Below are 17,609 nucleotides of genomic sequence, written 5' to 3'. Positions count from 1 at the left end.
TGCAAGCCGAAGAACACCATCCCAACCGTGAAGCACGGGGGTGGCAGCATCATGTTGTGGAGGTGGTTTGCTACAAGAGGGACTGGTGCACTTCCCAAAATATATGGCATCATGAGAAAGGAAAATTATGCGGATATATTGAAGCAACATATCAAGACATCAGTCAGGAAGTTAATGCTTGGTCGCAAAAGGGTCCTCCAAATGGACAATGACCCCAAGCATACTTCCAAAGTTGTGGCAAAATGGCCTAAGGACAACAATGTCAAGGTAATGGAGTGGCCATCACAAAGCCATGATCTCACTCTCATAGAAACCTTGTGGGCAGAACTGAAAAAGTGTGTGCGAGCAATAAAAGCTTAAATAAATCATTCCATCAAAACTGAGTTTAAATGTATTTGGCTAAGGTGTATGTAAACTTCTGACTTCAACTGTAGCATCGCCAATGTCCTATGTGATACAGCCTGCTTTAGCCCCGCCTACGTCCTATGTGATACAGCCTGCTTTAGCCCCGCCTACGTCCTGTGTGATACAGCCTGCTGTAGCCCCGCCTACGTCCTGTGTGATACAGCCTGCTGTAGCCCCGCCTACGTCCTGTGTGATACAGCCTGCTGTAGCGTCGCCTACGTCCTGTGTGATACAGCCTGCTGTAGCGTCGCCTACGTTCTGTGTGATACAGCCTGCTGTAGCGTCGCCTACGTCCTGTGTGATACAGCCTGCTGTAGCGTCGCCTACGTCCTGTGTGATACAGCCTGCTGTAGCGTCGCCTACTTCCTGTGTGATACAGCCTGCTTTAGCGTCGCCTACTTCCTGTGTGATATAGCGTGCTTTAGCTTCGACTATGTCCTCTGTGATATAGCCTGCTGCAGTATAGCCCAAGTCCTGTGTGATATAGCTTGCTGTAGCATCGCCTATGTCCTGTGTGGGCGCTGTTGGTTTTAGAGAAAATTAACTCAACTTACAAATGTACCTCACATTAAGGGTAATATTAACAAGAAAATAATCTATACCACCGTCAGTAGCCTAACACTGGCTGTATAGCAAGGTAAACAAACCAATATTAGATTGCCGGCTCTCCAGGTACATAGACCACTCTCTAAATATCTATAAGACAAGTTACATTTGCAATCAACGTGAACTATTCCTCTAACTGAGACCTCCTTGGATGCAGTCCATATTCCAGGACTTCAAGGCAAAGGATGTTTCACATTATACACTGTAGGTCTTAATCAAGACACAGGGCCATCTTGTTAGGGGAAAAGGGCTCACAATATGGTTTTGATGTAAAATTATCCGAAGACATTTTTATTTCCCCTCTGAAGCCCCAGAAGGCAAACTGTTGATATTTCAAACAATACATGGAGCCTTGCATTTAAAACAGTCCAATAATACTGGGGGCTTTTTCCACTTAATTATAGTATCAAAATCCTACTACAGCGTATCATCCTTCTCAGTCGTCTTAGTTTAGAATAAACAAAAAAATGATTGTCAGCCCAATTCAGAGCAAAGGGACTTGTCAAGTGAAATGATACTACCTCTGTCTTTGCAATTACAGTGAATGCTTCTAAAGTATTTTTCCCAGACTAATCCTGATTTCCATAACAATGGAAGGAGATAGTCCCCCTTGAGTTCTAAAGATCAAGCAAGCCCCTCAACTACCTGTGAAGTCTCATCAGGCTGCTTTTATCTCTTGGGTTTCCATGCAAATGTGGTGCCAATTCCTCCAGAGACCCCAAGGCCAACGACAACCCCCCCAACACACTTTCCTCCATGTCTCCAAAAAGATACAAATCCATTCTCTGACTGTTTCTCTACACTCCCACTTACCTATAAGAGAAAAAATATATACAGTAGTCATACATTGGGGAAGGACCAAAGCAAAAGCATTGAGCTTGAGCCATACCACTACTTTGCACAAGAGTACCTTACACTTTTACAAGTGGCTTTAGCCTGCAGCATAGATAAATTACCCTTCTGCATGCTGTACTACAGTATGTGCCTTATCAACACATGCATAGGGATCCTACAATTGAGTTATAGAATCTCTATGAACATGTCATTCCTGACAAGCTCTAATCATCAGCATGTGCTGCCCAATTAGAAATGGAGCTCCAAGATGATTGGGAAAAGTTGGAGCATTAATTACACCTGCACTCCATGACAGACTGATCAGGTGAAAGCTATAATCCCTTATTGATGTCACTTGTTAAATCCACTCCAATCAGTGTAGATGAAGGGAAGGAGACAAGTTAAAGGAGGACTTAAGCCTTGAGACATTTTTATTTATTTATTTAACCTTTATTTAACCAGGTAGGCTAGTTGAGAACAAGTTCTCATTTGCAACTGCGACCTGGCCAAGATAAAGCATAGCAGTGTGAAGACAACACAGAGTTACACATGGAGTAAACAAACAAGTCAATAACGTAGTAGGAAAAAAATAATCTATATACACTGTGTGCAAAAGGCATGAGGAGGTAGGCAATAAATAGGCCATAGGAGTGAATAATTACAATTTTGCAGATTAACACGAGTGATAAATGATCAGATGAACATGTGCAGGTAGAGATACTGGTGTGCAAAAGAGGAAAAAATAAAATAAAATAAAAACAGTATGGGGATGAGGTAGGTAAATTGGGTGGGCTATATACACCGATGGACTATGTACAGCTGCAGCGATCGGTTAGCTGCTCAGATAGCAGATGTTTAAAGTTGGTGAGGGAGATAAGTCTCCAACTTTATCAATTTTTGCAATTTGTTCCAGTCACAGGCAGCAGAGAACTGGAAGGAAAGGCGGCCAAATGAGGTTTTGGCCGCCGTGCTATGGGTGGGTGTTGCCATCGTGACCAGTGAACTGAGATAAGGCGGAGCTTTACCTAGCATAGACTTGTAGATGACCGGGAGCCAGTGGGTCTGGCGACGAACATGTAGCGAGGGCCAGCCGGCTTGGGCATACAGGTCGCAGTGGTGAGTGGTATAAGGTGCTTTAGTAACAAAACGGACGGCACTGTGATAAACTGCATCCAGTTGAGTAGAGTATTGGAAGCTATTTTTGAGCTATCGGTATGATAGTCAGTTTTACGAGAGTAAGTTTTGCGGCGTGAGCGAAGGAGGCTTTGTTGCGAAATAGAAAGCAGATTCTAAATTTGATTTTGGATTGGAGATGTTTGATGAGTCTGGAAGGAGAGTTGACAGTCTAGCCAGACACCTAGATACTTATAGATGTCCACATATTCTAGGTCGGAACCATCCAGGGTGATGATGCTAGTCGGGCGTGTGGGTACAGGCAGCGAATGGTTGAAAAGCATGCATTTGGTTTTACTAGCGTTCAAGAGCAGTTGGAGGCCACGGAAGGAGTGTTGTATGGCATTGAAGCTGGATGGCATTGGAGGTTGGATAGCACAGTGTCCAAGGAAGGGCCAGAAGTATACAGAATGGTGTCGTCTGCGTAGAGGTGGATCAGGGAATCGCCCGCAGCAAGAGCAACATGATTGATATATACAGAGAAAAGAGTCTGAAAAGAGACTGTCAGAGGACCGGACAACATGCCCTCCGATTTGACACACTGAACTCTGTCTGCAAAGTTGTTGGTGAACCAGGCAAGGCAGTCTTTAGAAAAACCGAGTCTGCCGATAAGAATATGGTGATGGACAGAGTGGAAAGCCTTGGCCAGGTCGATGAGGACGGCAGATTGTGTATTCGTGCCATTCAGAGGGTGAAAGAGCAAGACAAAAGTGCCTTTGAACGGGGCATGGTAGTAGGTGCACCGGTTTGTCTCAAGAACTGCAATGCTGCTGGGGTTTTCCACACTCAACATTTTCCAGTGTGTATCAAGAATGGTCCACCATCCAAAGGTCCTCCAGCCAACTTGATACAACAGTGGGAAGCATTGGAGTCATCATGGGCCAGCATCCCTGTGGAACGCTTTCGACACCTTGAGTCCATGCCCCAATGAATTGAGCCTGTTCTGAGGGCAAAGGGGGATGCAACTCAATATTAGTTAGGTGTCTTTAATGTTTTGCACACTCTGTGTAGGCCAGTCACTTCCCCCACTCTCTTCAGCCCAGGTCTGGCCATATTCTATGAAAGAGCCTGTTGAATCAAGCTGAGCAATAGGGAACCTTCTAAAGCCAGGCCATGCCAACATGAACGTTGCATATAACCAATACAGATCATTATTCTGCCAAAAAAAAACAGTTTTCAGCCATGGTCCTGTTATGAGCTCAAAATGACATACTGTAAAATTCATATTGTTATGAAAATATTATGGAAATTAACATGGATTAACATGTGTGGCATTGGAAGACAGTTCTTTGTGTGCCCTGCAACGCTGTCAATTTAAAGACCCAGGCTGAAGGGGATATTACATGGGCCATGACAGTATGAAAACCAACCAACTGGACAATAAAAAAATACAAAATGAGTAACACGTTTTTCACTGACTATGTTTTCAGTAACATGGAGTTTTTAGGGAGGGGGTGACGACGAGTTTACAGCCGTTAATTAGAACACTAGCCTTTTGTGGAGTAAAGGTTAAAAAGTTAAAACGCCAAGACAACTTTGTTAGTGGGCACTTACAACTTGGGCTATTTGATAACCAAGATGGGTTCCTCAGTAGCGTCCTCTAGTAAACATTTTTCGGAAAGAAAGCTTGCTTGTTACATTGATGTAGTAGTCTAAAGTAGAACATTGTACCGGCTGATAAGCACACTTTCATTTAACAGATACATTTATAACACCCGACGGGCTTGTGGCTACTTTGTCTTCTTACCTTTGGTGAAAATAAGAAACAGGATAGTAGTGGTGTGTATTGTCGGCATGACTCCTTGTCTACGCCTATTCGCCGAGTTCAGGTTACTCTCTGTGAAACATTTATTTTCTGTGGACGGTAACTCCATAATAGAACTCAAGCAAAGTCAGCCACAACTACGTTAAATCATTCGCACAAGAAAACGAGACCCGAAACCAAGGGCAGTCAACGCGAAAACTACCAGCGTTTCACAAGACCTCTAAAAAAAGTACTCCGACAAGAGCAACGATAAACGACTGCTTTGTCTAGTGGTCGTTCAATGACGATACGACTGTTGCACGCGCAATTCGTAAACGTGAACACGTAGGACCTATTCTATTAGTTCAAATAATGACAAGAAAATGCAAAGAAGAAATGTGCCTACATGCCATTCCTTCAACACTATTAAATGAAAGTAGCCTTTCCCTATTTCTCCCTCTCTCTCTCCTTAGCTCCCACTTTGGATGAGAAGCTTCCGGTGTTTGGAGAAGAGAGGGAGGGGTGAGGGGATGGGGGGCACGAAAGGTAAAAAATAAAATAAAATAAAAGAGTAGCCTTAGGTCAAACGTGCCAATTTTGCACTTTTTCTGTGCAAACATAACAGGTACACATTTTTCTATAGGCCCAAGCACATACAACATACAAATTCTTTTTTTTTTAAATACATACAACTTGTTTTGAATATTTTATTATTTGGATTAAAGGCCAAGGCTATCTTTCGGGCTACATCCCAAACCATTTAAAATACATATAAAATGTAAATATGGATAAGGATAAATGAAGAGACTATTACAAAATTTAATGCAGACAAGGTAGTTGTCAGAAAGGGATACTTTTGTAATTTTAGTTGAGTAAGATTTTTGGACAGAGGCGGTATACTAATAAGACACACTGTGACATAGCCAAATAACCACAAATATAACAAATGGTATTTGACAGGTATGTGGGGGGAAAATGAGTTATTCTGAGTGGAAACAATCATGTCCTTCACACCAAGCCACACATTTTTGTTTTAATTTTATTTGCATTTTACATAAAAATACAAATCATACAGTGCAAAGATTATAAAAGCTGTCATTGTATACAGTGTCTTAAGTATTCACTCCCCTTTATTTTCCCCACATTTTGTTGTTACAAAGTGGGATTGAAACTGTTTTAATTGTAATTTGTCGGCATTGATCTACACAAAATACTATGTAATGTCAAAGTGGAAGAATTCTTTAACATAAAAATATGTAAACTAAAACGCTAATATATCTTGATTAAGTCTCAGAACTAAGCACACCTGCATTGTATAATATTTGCCCATTATTATTTTTTTAAAGTTCTTCAAGCTCAAGTTGGTTATAGATCTTTGCTAGTCAGCTATTTTCAAGTCTTGCCCGAGATTCTTCAGCAGATTTAAGTCAAACCTGTAATTAGGCCACTCAGAAACATTCTGTTGTCTTGGTTAGCAACTCCAGTGTAGATTTGGGCTTGTGATTTAGGTTATTGTCCTGCTAAAAGGTGAATTTATCTCCCAGTGTCTGTTGGAAAGCAGACTGAACAAGGTTTCCTATAGGATTTTGCCTGTGCTTAGCTTTATTCCATATATGTTTTTCCCCAAAAACTCCCTACTCCTTGCCGATGACAAACATACCCATAACATGATGCAGCCAAAACCATGCTTGAAAATATGACAAGTGGTATTCAGTGATGTGTTTTTGCCCCAAATATAATGCTTCATATTCAGGACAAAAAGTACCTTTCTTTGCCACATGTTTTTGCAGTATTTAGTGCCTTGTTGCAAACAGGATGCATGTTTTGTAATATTTTTTATTCTGTACAGGCATCCTTCTTTTCACTCTGTCATTTAGGTTAGTATTGTGGAGTAACTACAATGTTGAAGATCCATCCACAGTTCTCACATCACAACCATTAAACTCTGTAACTGTTTTATATCCCTGAGTGGTGTCGTTCCTCTCCGGCAAATTAGTTAGGAAGGACGCCTGTATGTTTGTAGTGACTAATTAATAACTCCACCATGCTCAGAGGGATATTCAGTGTAATTTTTTTTAAACACATCTACCATTCGGTAACCTTATTTGCAAGGCATTGGAAAACCTCCCTGGTCTTTGTGGTTGAATCTGCACTGAAAATCATTACTCGATTGAGGGACCTTAAAAATAATTGTATGTGTGGGGTACAGACAGGGTAATCATTCAAAGGTAATGTTAACCACTAGTGCTGAACACAGAGTCCATGCAACGTATGAGAATTGTTAAGCAAATTTTTACTCCTGAATGCATTTAGGCTTGCCATAACAAAGGGATTGAATACTTAAGAAATGTCAGCCTTTCAATTTTAAATATAAAAAATATAAAAAAAATTCACCTTGACATTATGCAGTATTGTGCGTAGAGCAGGGACCAAATAGCTCAGGCTGTAACACAACAAAATGTGTCAAATGTAAAATGAGTGTGAATACTTTGTGAAGGCACTGTACATTAAGTGTAAATGTATATCAAATCTCCATTCATTTACTCTGGGAATATTTTAAGTAGTTTAAAGATGCCTAATGCAGAAATTTCTCTGCCATTTCCTGGTTGCTAAAATTTTACATTTCTGTTTATGAGACAAAACAAGTATAGTGTACAGAATCATTGTACCATCTAAACCACTGTGAAATATATTTTCCATAACCAAAAATATTGTATTTTTAGCTGGTGTACAAAACCAAAAGAGGCAAAAACAAAACTTTAGAATGGGAAGCATAGAAATAACACACAGAACAGACCTACCACATCTTAGACTTGCATTCAATGACAATGAAAGTTCTATAACTCCGCACATTTCTATGTGAATTTGGTCAGGTCGCCCAAAAAGTGACATAGCGCAGCTTTAAAATTTGAAGCAATCCACTAAAATTCACACTGCAATTGTGAAATGTATGCTTTGATAACAGCATAGAAATACAAGGTCACAAAAGAGGATGGGTGCAATTTTAACATATCAAAAGTATACCATACAAATGATTGGAGAATGCAAACAAATACAACTAATGCACTTATTCTGGGAACATTTCAAAGCATATATATATATATATATAGAATAAAAGAGGCAAGCACAGTTAGAGCACATCATTTGGCCATGCTGAACAAATGTTCATAAGTCACTTTAATTAAACTTCCATTCCCCAACCATCATTAACTATAGTTATGAATCTTCGAAAAATAAAAATAATTATAAAATTCAATTAGGCAAGTCAGTTATGAACAAATTCTTATTTACAATGACGGCCTTAAAGCTTGAGCCTTCCTCAACATCTAAAGTGCCTGGTCACAGTCTCAGCTCCATTTACAACTAACTTTACCAAAAACCAATCTATTCATTTGTGAGATAGTCGTTACTCACCAATAAGCAAATGAATAGACAAAAAAAAAACATTACACAGACGTTACTGTTTGGTTGACACCTAGTGGCAACTGAAGGTAACAAATGACAGATCTGTCTATCATTTTGAGGCTGGGGGAAGGGGGGATAGTCATTTGAGAACAGTTGTTTACTTTCAGACACCTATACCCAAAATCCCTATACCAGCCTCGAAATCTTGGCAAAGCAGCAGAGTGTGGGTAAAATTCACTAGCAGGAAAAAAAGACAGTTAAGTGTAAGAGGACACCCACATATCATATATAACAAATAACTTTGAATGAAAGTTGTCAGAATTACCTATGGATAATAATAAAGTTAAACCTGGATGCCTACTCTAGTCAACAGCAAATACAACATTTTAGTAATAGGTTACAGTCCCACAAGACATAACCATTATAGTTTAGAAAAACGTTATGGTATCATTACGAAAAAAAAATATTAAAACGTTTGCACTCACTACTGTAACTCGCTCTGGATAAGAGCATCTGCTAAATTACTCAAATCTAAAAAGTAAATTAATTTCAGTCCATTTCTAAAACAGCGTGTTTCACACATTATGTGACACTAGTTTGCAATGATTCAATCACTAATTTGTTACATAAAAAGCAAGAAAAATAAAAAAAGATAAAACGTGACAGAAATATAAGAGTTAACTCTTGTAATTTCCAGACAGTTTTTCACAGAGATACAATATACTTGTATTTTAAACACCATATTTGGCTGTGTATATGGTATAAATGCCACTGAAGTTAGTCTTTCCTTGTGCTCCCCTGGAGCATAAACATACAATCTCAGTGAATGTTAAAGAGGTATTTTCCATACCTACTATATACCCAATACCATCTTTAAAGTAATCTTGTCATCTTTACAGCTAAAACCAACCCATGAGCCATTCCTCCCATTTTAATCCATACTCTATCTCCATTACAGGAATCATCTGGGTTGTGTTCATTATGGCACGCAAAAACAAAAGTTTATAAAAAAACATTTTGTACCAGAAACTAAAAATGAGTGCTGCTTATTGGACCAAGTCCAGGTAGTCCTTCCCCGTTTGTCCCTTTTATTCTGTTTAGTGCCCAATGAACGTGACCCTAGGGGCACAGAAGGGTGGGATTGGGGGGGGGGGGTGATACAGGAGGATGTTATAAGAGCTTTAGGGGTCTCGTCGGATGAACCAGATCTCATTTCTGCGGCAGGACACCCCAGGGTTGTCGTAGACGGCCACCATGTAGGCGTTGCGATGCATCTCCTCGCTGGGGCCCAGCATCTCCCACAGCAGGTTGATTTGAGGCATGATTGTCTCCTCCGTGGTGGTGCCGAAGAACGTCCTACAGAAGACCGCATTTGTTATTCGTGTTTAAATAGATACTGGCATTACTGCTATTAAGTTATCATTTTTTACCTACAGTATTTTACCCAGACATTGTACCAATGCAAAGTAGTGTGTGAGTCTAGCTAGTACGTATCCATTATCTATAGAAGTTAGCATAATTAATACTGTTTGGGCTGATTCCCCACACACAGATTCATCCTAGTAGTGGACAACAACAAAAAAGAAGCTCAATGTAGACTCCATTGAAAGTGCTTTTAAATTCAGGACTGGGCTGAAAAGGTTCTACAGCTACACCATCGAGAGCATCCTGACTGGTTGCATCACTGCCTGGTATGGCAACTGTTCGCCCTCCGACCGTAAGGCACTACAGAGGGTAGTGCGAACGGCCCAGGACATCACCGGGGCCAAGCTCCCTGCCATCCAGGACCTCTATACCAGGCGCTGTCAGATGAAGGGCCTACAAATTGTCAGACTCCAGCCACCCTAGTCACAGACTGTTCTCTCTGCTACCGCACGGCAAGCGGTACCGGAGCACCAAGTCTAGGTCCAAGAGGCTTCTAAACAGCTTCTACCCCCAAGCCATAAGAGTCCTGAACACCTAATCAAATGGCTACCCAGACTATTTGCATTGCCCCCCACCCTCTTTTACACCACTACTACTCTGTTATCATCTATGCATAGTCACTTTAATAACTCTACCCACATGTACATGTTACCTCAACTAACCAGTGCCCCCGCACATTGAGTCTGTACTGGTACTCCCTTGTATATAGTCTCGCTAATGTTATTTTACTGCTGCTCTTTAATTACTTCTTCCTTTTATTTATTATCCATATTACTTGTAAAAAAAGTTTTTTTAACTGCATTGTTGGTTAGGGGTTTGTTAGTAAGCATTTCACTGGCACATGTGACTAATACAATTTGATTTAATCTGTGTCCGGGAAACCAGCCAATATAGTAAAAAAGAAAACATGGATATTATCACTAATCTGACTAATTATTTCCACCCATTTTGGCTATACATTGTCTATCTAAATCCATTGTCTATTTTTACATGTAGATATGTAAATAGGTCAGAATAGGTCTCAAAACCACAGGCGAAGTAGAATAGGCCTCAAATCAAGCCTGGGGCTTGAGTACCGAAGTCAGCCAGAGGTGGGAGTGTCCTTACAGGGTGATGACTCGTAAAGCCTCCCTTTGGAGTATGGTGATGTCTGGGTCCGATGGCTGGGGCGGGTTGGCCTGGAACTGAGCAGGCAGGTAGTATGCCGTCAAGATGTCCTTCTGAAAGCCATTGCCGTCCTCCAGCATTTGGATACTGTTCACAATGGGTACAGTCATTCCCAAATAGCGTCCTGTTGATACGAGAGTGTGCTATTGTGATTATTCATTGTTACACTGTTCTTACTATCCTTAGGGCTATGGTAAGGATTAGGATTACTTATGTAAGTACAGTGTAATAATGACTAAATAATATACAATAGAGTGGAGGCCCCAAATCAATAAATTGTGGTTACACTGTACTTAGGGTTATGATAAGGGTTAGGGTTACTGCTGTAAGTAGGGTGGAACAATGAAAGATTACAATATAGTTGAAACAATGAGTGATTACAATAGATGTTGCACTATACTTACATCAATAATTACACAGTAACATGAACACTAAGGACTTACCGACAGAGTTTTCCTTGCAGATGAATTTCATGAGTTTCATAAAGCCCATGGAGATGCTCTGCTCGTACAGCTTCTCCCCTTTAGTGATGCACGCCCACTTCCCTGCAGGGTACACCCTCTCCTCAAACAGCACCTCGCCCATCTGAAGAAATAGACAAACACACGCTTCGTTATCCAGGGAATATAAGAGATCTTCCACTTCACTTAGCACTCAAGCAATGGCATGGATTCTCAAGCTGAAACACAGACGTGCACACACACACCCAACATAAATTGCACTCAAGCAAACGCATGGCTGGTCATAAGGCAACACAAACACACAGATTGTACACACCACATTGCACTCAGGCATTTACACAAATCCGTGTGTACATACACACAGCTTTCATGATTTATTTAATTATTATTCAAACACTCAAAAGTGCATGTGCCAGACACTCAAAAGAACGACAAGAAAATGGCTTCATTTAGCTTTTACTAAAGACTTTCCTTCACTTCCTGCCATTACATAGACAGATGACCCAGAAAATGGAACAGCCAGCCAACATATCTGCCATTGTCATCCTGACCTAAGATCGGTATTAAGTGGAAGGGAGACATACTTTACCTTTTCATGCTGAGAGATCGAGGAAAAGGGGACCTGCTCTCTCTCTTGGGTTTGGTTCCGCTGCGTCAGCTCTTGAATTGCTCCTGTCATTTCTATCAAAACAACACAGGGGGCCTCTTCATTTTTGTTTAAAGATGAGAGAGCAGTGTTAGAGCAAACCTCACTGGCAAAAACCTCACAAAACCAAGTGAAGTGAGGGGAAATTCGTCATTGGCTTATGCTTCATAAAAGGAACACAGTGCTAATGTCAAGTATTCAAGTCTCTAGGAAAATGGGCATGCTCTAATAGCTATAAGCTTCTCACTAGGCCCTAAACTGATACCCATTTGAGTAAGCCATGATAGAGACTTCAATACACACACTATAACAATCAAGTCATTCTGCTGAACTGCAGACAAGATGTAGCAACTAGAATCTGAGATTTTATTTAAACTGTTGGAAGAAACCATGTCCTGTTGAAAAGAGTCTGATTTCTCAGACTGATTGTCTCCAAATACACTGCTGCCAAGCAACTACCTCGAATGGGACTATTTTACTCCACTGCCTATTTGGCTTACCTCGGGGGACGGACACCTGGTGTGTGCTGGCGATCGCCTGCCAATGGGTGTACAGCATCTGCTGCTCGTCGTCCTCCATTGGCTCAGGGTTGTCAGTGATGTCATTGTCCAGCTCTTCATCCTCCAATCCGTCAAGATCCTCGAGGGAGATTAGCGCCATTGTTTTTGTCCACAGGCTGGGTAGATCTGCAAATACAAGATCAAGAAGACAAATGTTGCTTTTCCTAGAAATAGGGCTATTGTTAATGTCCATTTCACCTGGGTATTTAGGCCTACTATGAAATGACTTGGTTGTGGTCTGGCTAGTCTAGTGTTAATGCTGCAGCCTCCGCCACACGTCGAGTGTCGGCATTGGTTTGAATTGGGATTTACCGCCCTTTGACACAACCGGTCTCCGACTTTCCCCACGGTCACTATTTGTTCAATAAAATCAGAAAATCCCATACATACAATAAAAAGACATGATCAAACTGTAACAATGTATATTACACTGTAATAACCAATTATTTTTTGTAAGTACCAAAAGTAGCTATCGTTAAAATGTCCCATTAAAAACCACATAAAAACATTACCATCAAATAATATGTTACCATATATTACCAGTAAAAAATAGAACACTTTTTTTTCAGTCATTTATTCACTGAATGTAGGCTACACAGGACATATTATGATTTGTACAGTATCACGGATAGGCTGATGTAATACCATGTAGGTACATGAAGCTGTTTTGACAGACTTCACTATTCACTGGATCATATCAAACCTGCTTGTCAGACTTTTTCAAAGAAGCTTAAGGGGGATTGGTGCCTGTGGTAGGATGCTTATCTCTATCTCCGCAAATGACCAGAAAGGGCACCATATGGTAGACAAATGTGGGTTTTATTACAAATGGCCAATTACATATTCTATAAGATCAAAGGGTATACATTTATTGTTCCATAACATTTGTTGCCGCATAATAGGTCTTAGGCAAAAATGCATAACATTTCAAGTGAGGGCTCCAAATCAAGGTCGTTCATTCAGAAATTGTCAGCTGCAGTCAAATAAATCCATTAATTTTACAGTAATGTGAACTAATCTTATACACCATATAAGTCATTAAAAAAAGCTCATATATGCTTATAAGAGGTAATAAGCATTTTACCTGTCAGATTTTAGTGTTAGCTTATAGGGATTTTGTAACAAACTTAAATACAGTAGCCTACACGTCTGGCTACTGTTGTGCCATCATGGGGACACAGGTTTGAAAATGTACAGTAAAGAAACAGCACAAATTCATCTTTATTGCACACGCTACAGGACTGTTTTGGGACTGGTTTGCTAGCACAGACTGGAATATGTTCTGGGATTCATTCAACGGCATTGAGGATTATACCACCTCAGTCACCAGCTTCATCGATAAGTCTATTGATGACATCCCCACAGTGACAGTATGTACATATCCCAACCAGAAGCCATGGATTACAGGCAACATCCGCACAGAACTAAAGGCTGGGGCTGCCGCTTTCAAGGAGCGGGACACTAACCTGGACACTTATAAAACATCCCGCTCTGCCCTCTGACGAACCATCAAACAGGTAAAGGGTCATTACAAGACTAAAACTGAATCGTACTACACCGGCTCCGACGCTCGTCAGATGTGGCAGGGCTCGCAAACTATTACAGACTACAAAGGGAAACCCAGCGGCAAGCTGCCCAGTGACGCAAGCCTACCAGATGGGCTAGATTACTTTTATGGTCGCTTCGAGACAACCAACACTGAAGCATGCATGACAGCACCAGCTGTTCCGGACGACTGTGTGATCCCGCTCTCCGTAGCAGAAGTGAGCAGGACCTTTAAACAGGTCAACATTCACAAGGCCGAGGGGCCGGACGGATTACCAGGACGTGTACTCACTGCATGCGCGGACCAACTGGCAAGTGTCTTCACTGACATTTTTAACATCTCCCTGTCGGAGTCTGTAATACCTACATGTTTCAAGCAGACCACCACAGTCCCTGTGCCCAAGAACACTAAGGTAACCTGCCTAAATGACTACCGCCCCATAGCACTCACGTCAGTAGCCATGAAGTGCTTTGAAAGGCTGGTCATGGCTCACATCAACTCCATCATCCCGGAGGTCATCACTAAGCTAAGGACCCTGGGACTAAACACCTCCCTCTGCAACTGGACCCTGAACTTCATGACGGGCCACCCCCAGGCAGTCAGGGTAGGCAACAACACATCTGCCAAGCTGATCCTCAACACGGGGGCACCTCGTGGATGAGTGCTTAGTCCCCTCCTGTACTCCCTGTTCACCCACGACTGCGTGGCCAAGCAAGACTCCAACAGCATCATTAAGTGTGCTGACAACAACAGTGGTAAGCCTGATCACCGACAACAATGAGGCAGCCTATAGGGAGGTCGTCAGAGGTCTGACAGTGTAGTGCCAGGACAACAACCTCTCCCACAACTTGAGCAAGACAAAGGAGCTGATCAAGGACTATAGGAAAAGGAGGCCCGAACACGCCTCCATTCACATCGACAGCCTGTAGTGGAGCAGGTCGAGAGTATCATGTTCCTTGGTGTCCACATCACCAACAAACCATCATGGTCCAAACACCTGAAGACAGTTGTGAAGAGTGCACGACAACACATTTCCCCCTCAGGAGACTAAAAAGATTTGTCATGGGTCCCCAGATCCTCAAAACGTTCTACAGCCGCACTATCGAGAGCATCCTAACCGGTTGCATCACCACCTGGTATGGCAACTGTTCAGGATTCAGACCGTAATGTGCTACAGAGGGTAGTGCGTATGGCCCAGTACATCACTAGGGGTCAAGCTTCCTGCCATCCAGGACCTATATACTAGGCGGTGTCAAAGGAAGGCCCAAAAAAATTGTCAAAGATTCCAGTCACCCAAATCATAGACTGTTCTCTCTGCTACCACATGGCAAGCAGTACCGAAGGGCCAAGTCTAGGTCCAAAAGGGATCCACCAAACCATAAGACTGCTGAACAATTAATCAAATGTCCACCCGAACTATTTACATTGACCCCCCCTGCCCTTTGTTTTTACACTGCTGCTACTCCCTGTTCATTATCTATGCAGTCACTTTATCCCTACCTACATGTAGAAATTACCTAGACTAACCTGTACCCCTGCAAATTGACCCAATAACTGTACCCCTTGTTGGGGTGGCAGGTAGCCTAATGGTTAGAGCATTGGGCCAGTAACCGAAAGGTTGCTGGATTAAATCCCTGGGCTGACAATGTAAAAATCTGTTGTTCTGCCCCTGAACAAGGCAGTTAACCCACTGTTCCCCGGTTGGCCGTCACTGTAAATAAGAATTTATTCTTAACTGACTTGCCTTGTTAAAATAAAAAAATAAAGCCTTGTTATTGTGTTACTTTTATTAAAATGTTTTACTTTTGTTTATTTAGTAAATATTTTCTTAACTCTATTTCTTGAACTGCATTGTTGGTTAAGGGCTTGTAAGCATTTCACAGTAAGGTCTACTACACCTTTGTACTCGGCGCATGTGACAAATACATTTCGATTTGAAAAGCTGATTATTGCTTCATCTGGAAATGTTGTTCCGAGACTGCTTTTCAAGGGTGTGACGCAATTGTGTAGCCGCTGGAGGCCAAATTGAGCTAACAATGCGAAGGGCTCTGTGTAGCTCCTCATTGACATGATTGGTTGACTATAGTTGGGGGCGGTATATCCTGTACAAAACACAAACATGGAGTCTTATCAGAACATGTTCACAAAATAAATACATATTTATAATACAAAAAGGAGTTTGAACTCCTGGAAGGAGATCAGGGAGGTAAATTGGGATAGATGGATTTGTACACATTCAACAAATCTGATTAAACAAAGTTGATGTGCCAAATCGGTCATTATTGATGTATTGTAACAGGCCCAAAATGTGGTTACTAAAATCAGATGTGGATATACTTGGCTGGTTTCGCTGCATAACATTTAGAAGTTGTCCCTTTTCAGATTTAGAAGAAGTGCTGCTATGCTCCCGTTCGTATAAGCTGGTAGCATAGCGAGCTTTCAGAAATCAGTGGTAGTATTCAGTCGCTTTTAACTGCAAGGCAGTTGATTGATGACATGAACATGTATTGAGATTGACATCCTTACAAAAGCATTATACTTTGATGTTTACCTCAACATAGTGTAAAATAAACAATAGCCTAAATGTAACCCGATTTTGCTGGATGGGGAGATACAAGTGGAAAACGGTGCAGCATTTTTACTTAACGATAGAATTGTCTGAGCTCCTACTCCAACATCTCAGAAGAGGTAAAGTCTTGTCATTTCGTTTGGCCAGTTATTCGTAATTGGCTAACAGGCTATCACTACGAGTGGTGCGGTGCAGACCAATTTATTGGATGCGTACGACAGCTCCCCAAAGCGCAAGTATGAATGCTTTGACTTCAGAGTTGACATCTCAGTAAACGCTGTACTGCTGCTACAGATGCCAGATTGACCATAAATCGGCTTTTACCCCACATAAACATCTTAAAACTCTGTTTACTGCGGCAGGTGGGTTGCACATTACTCAACACAAACCAAACACAAAAACACTACCAGCGCACGCTAACAAATCCACTAAAAGGAGTGCACAGCAGCACGGACTTCATTAAAGATTTTACTACAACATCCGATTAATCATCGCTGGCGAACAATTAAATGGGCTGTGAACTCACTGCCCGTGTTCGAGAGCGTCAAATCCATGATGCATTGTGCGTAAATGGTGACACTGGCTGAACTACAAATAGTAATGAGTAGTTAATTATGACGCAAGGTAATTTGTAGATCAGTCAGTCGGCAGTCGCCTGCAATGTCGAACAAGAACACTGACTGCACTGCATTACAGCAAAAGTAGGTCAACCCTAGGGAACCAGCACACCCAAAAACGCAGCAAAAATGTCACTGGGGTTGCAAGAACGTATATGCCATAAAGCTAATAGGCTTTATGATAGACAGCTTATAATTTTATTTTTTGGATAAACCACAATCGGTTATTAATTGTGTAGGTTCTGTGGACATTTGGGCAATTTACCTATTAATTTGTTATGCTTCCCTGAACACTAGTTTAGACCAAAACATTTAGTGATAAAGTCGTTGTTCTTACCTGGTCAACAAAGTACAGGATTGTAGTTGAGCACTACTTCTTCTGACCTACAATCAAAACAGGAGATATAAGTGCAATACCGCACTAGTATTCTGCCAGCAGCACAAACGATGG

At 41.4% G+C, this 17,609-nt stretch overlaps 2 protein-coding genes across 2 annotated transcripts in view; both read right to left on the bottom strand.

Annotated features, from left to right (window-relative positions):
* The window catches only part of LOC135539428 (inactive tyrosine-protein kinase 7-like), a 39,014-nt gene extending 33,755 nt beyond the window's left edge, over window positions 1–5,259 (bottom strand). The window contains exon 1 of the mRNA XM_064965310.1: window positions 4,766–5,259. Within this exon, the coding sequence (XP_064821382.1) occupies window positions 4,766–4,892 (127 nt within the window). The 5' untranslated portion in view covers window positions 4,893–5,259. The remainder of the gene's footprint in view (window positions 1–4,765) is intronic.
* Window positions 5,260–5,783: 524 nt separating this feature from the next.
* LOC135539427 (heme-binding protein 1-like) lies at window positions 5,784–17,599 on the bottom strand. Its single transcript, XM_064965309.1, has 6 exons — window positions 17,496–17,599; window positions 12,367–12,552; window positions 11,810–11,901; window positions 11,203–11,344; window positions 10,700–10,883; window positions 5,784–9,523 (listed from the first exon to the last, which is right to left on the bottom strand). Exons 2-6 carry the CDS (start codon window positions 12,524–12,526, stop codon window positions 9,349–9,351), a joined length of 753 nt encoding a protein of 250 aa, XP_064821381.1. The 5' UTR covers window positions 12,527–12,552; window positions 17,496–17,599; the 3' UTR covers window positions 5,784–9,348.
* Between the last annotated feature and the right edge of the window lie 10 nt (window positions 17,600–17,609).

This window comes from Oncorhynchus masou, chromosome 5 (genome assembly GCF_036934945.1).
Source record: "Oncorhynchus masou masou isolate Uvic2021 chromosome 5, UVic_Omas_1.1, whole genome shotgun sequence".
NCBI classification, from domain to species: domain Eukaryota; kingdom Metazoa; phylum Chordata; class Actinopteri; order Salmoniformes; family Salmonidae; genus Oncorhynchus; species Oncorhynchus masou.
The sequence above is the reverse complement of the archived record's forward strand: the minus strand, read 5'-3'. Positions and strand labels throughout refer to the sequence as shown.

Coding starts and splice junctions, on each gene's coding strand:
- LOC135539427 (XM_064965309.1), bottom strand. CDS start 12,526: ATGGCGCTAATCTCCCTCGAGGATCTTGACGGATTGGAGGATGAAGAG. Junction 11,902..12,366: donor CCAGGTGTCCGTCCCCCGAG/GTAAGCCAAATA, acceptor TTGTTTTGATAG/AAATGACAGGAGCAATTCAA. Junction 11,345..11,809: donor CGATCTCTCAGCATGAAAAG/GTAAAGTATGTC, acceptor CTATTTCTTCAG/ATGGGCGAGGTGCTGTTTGA.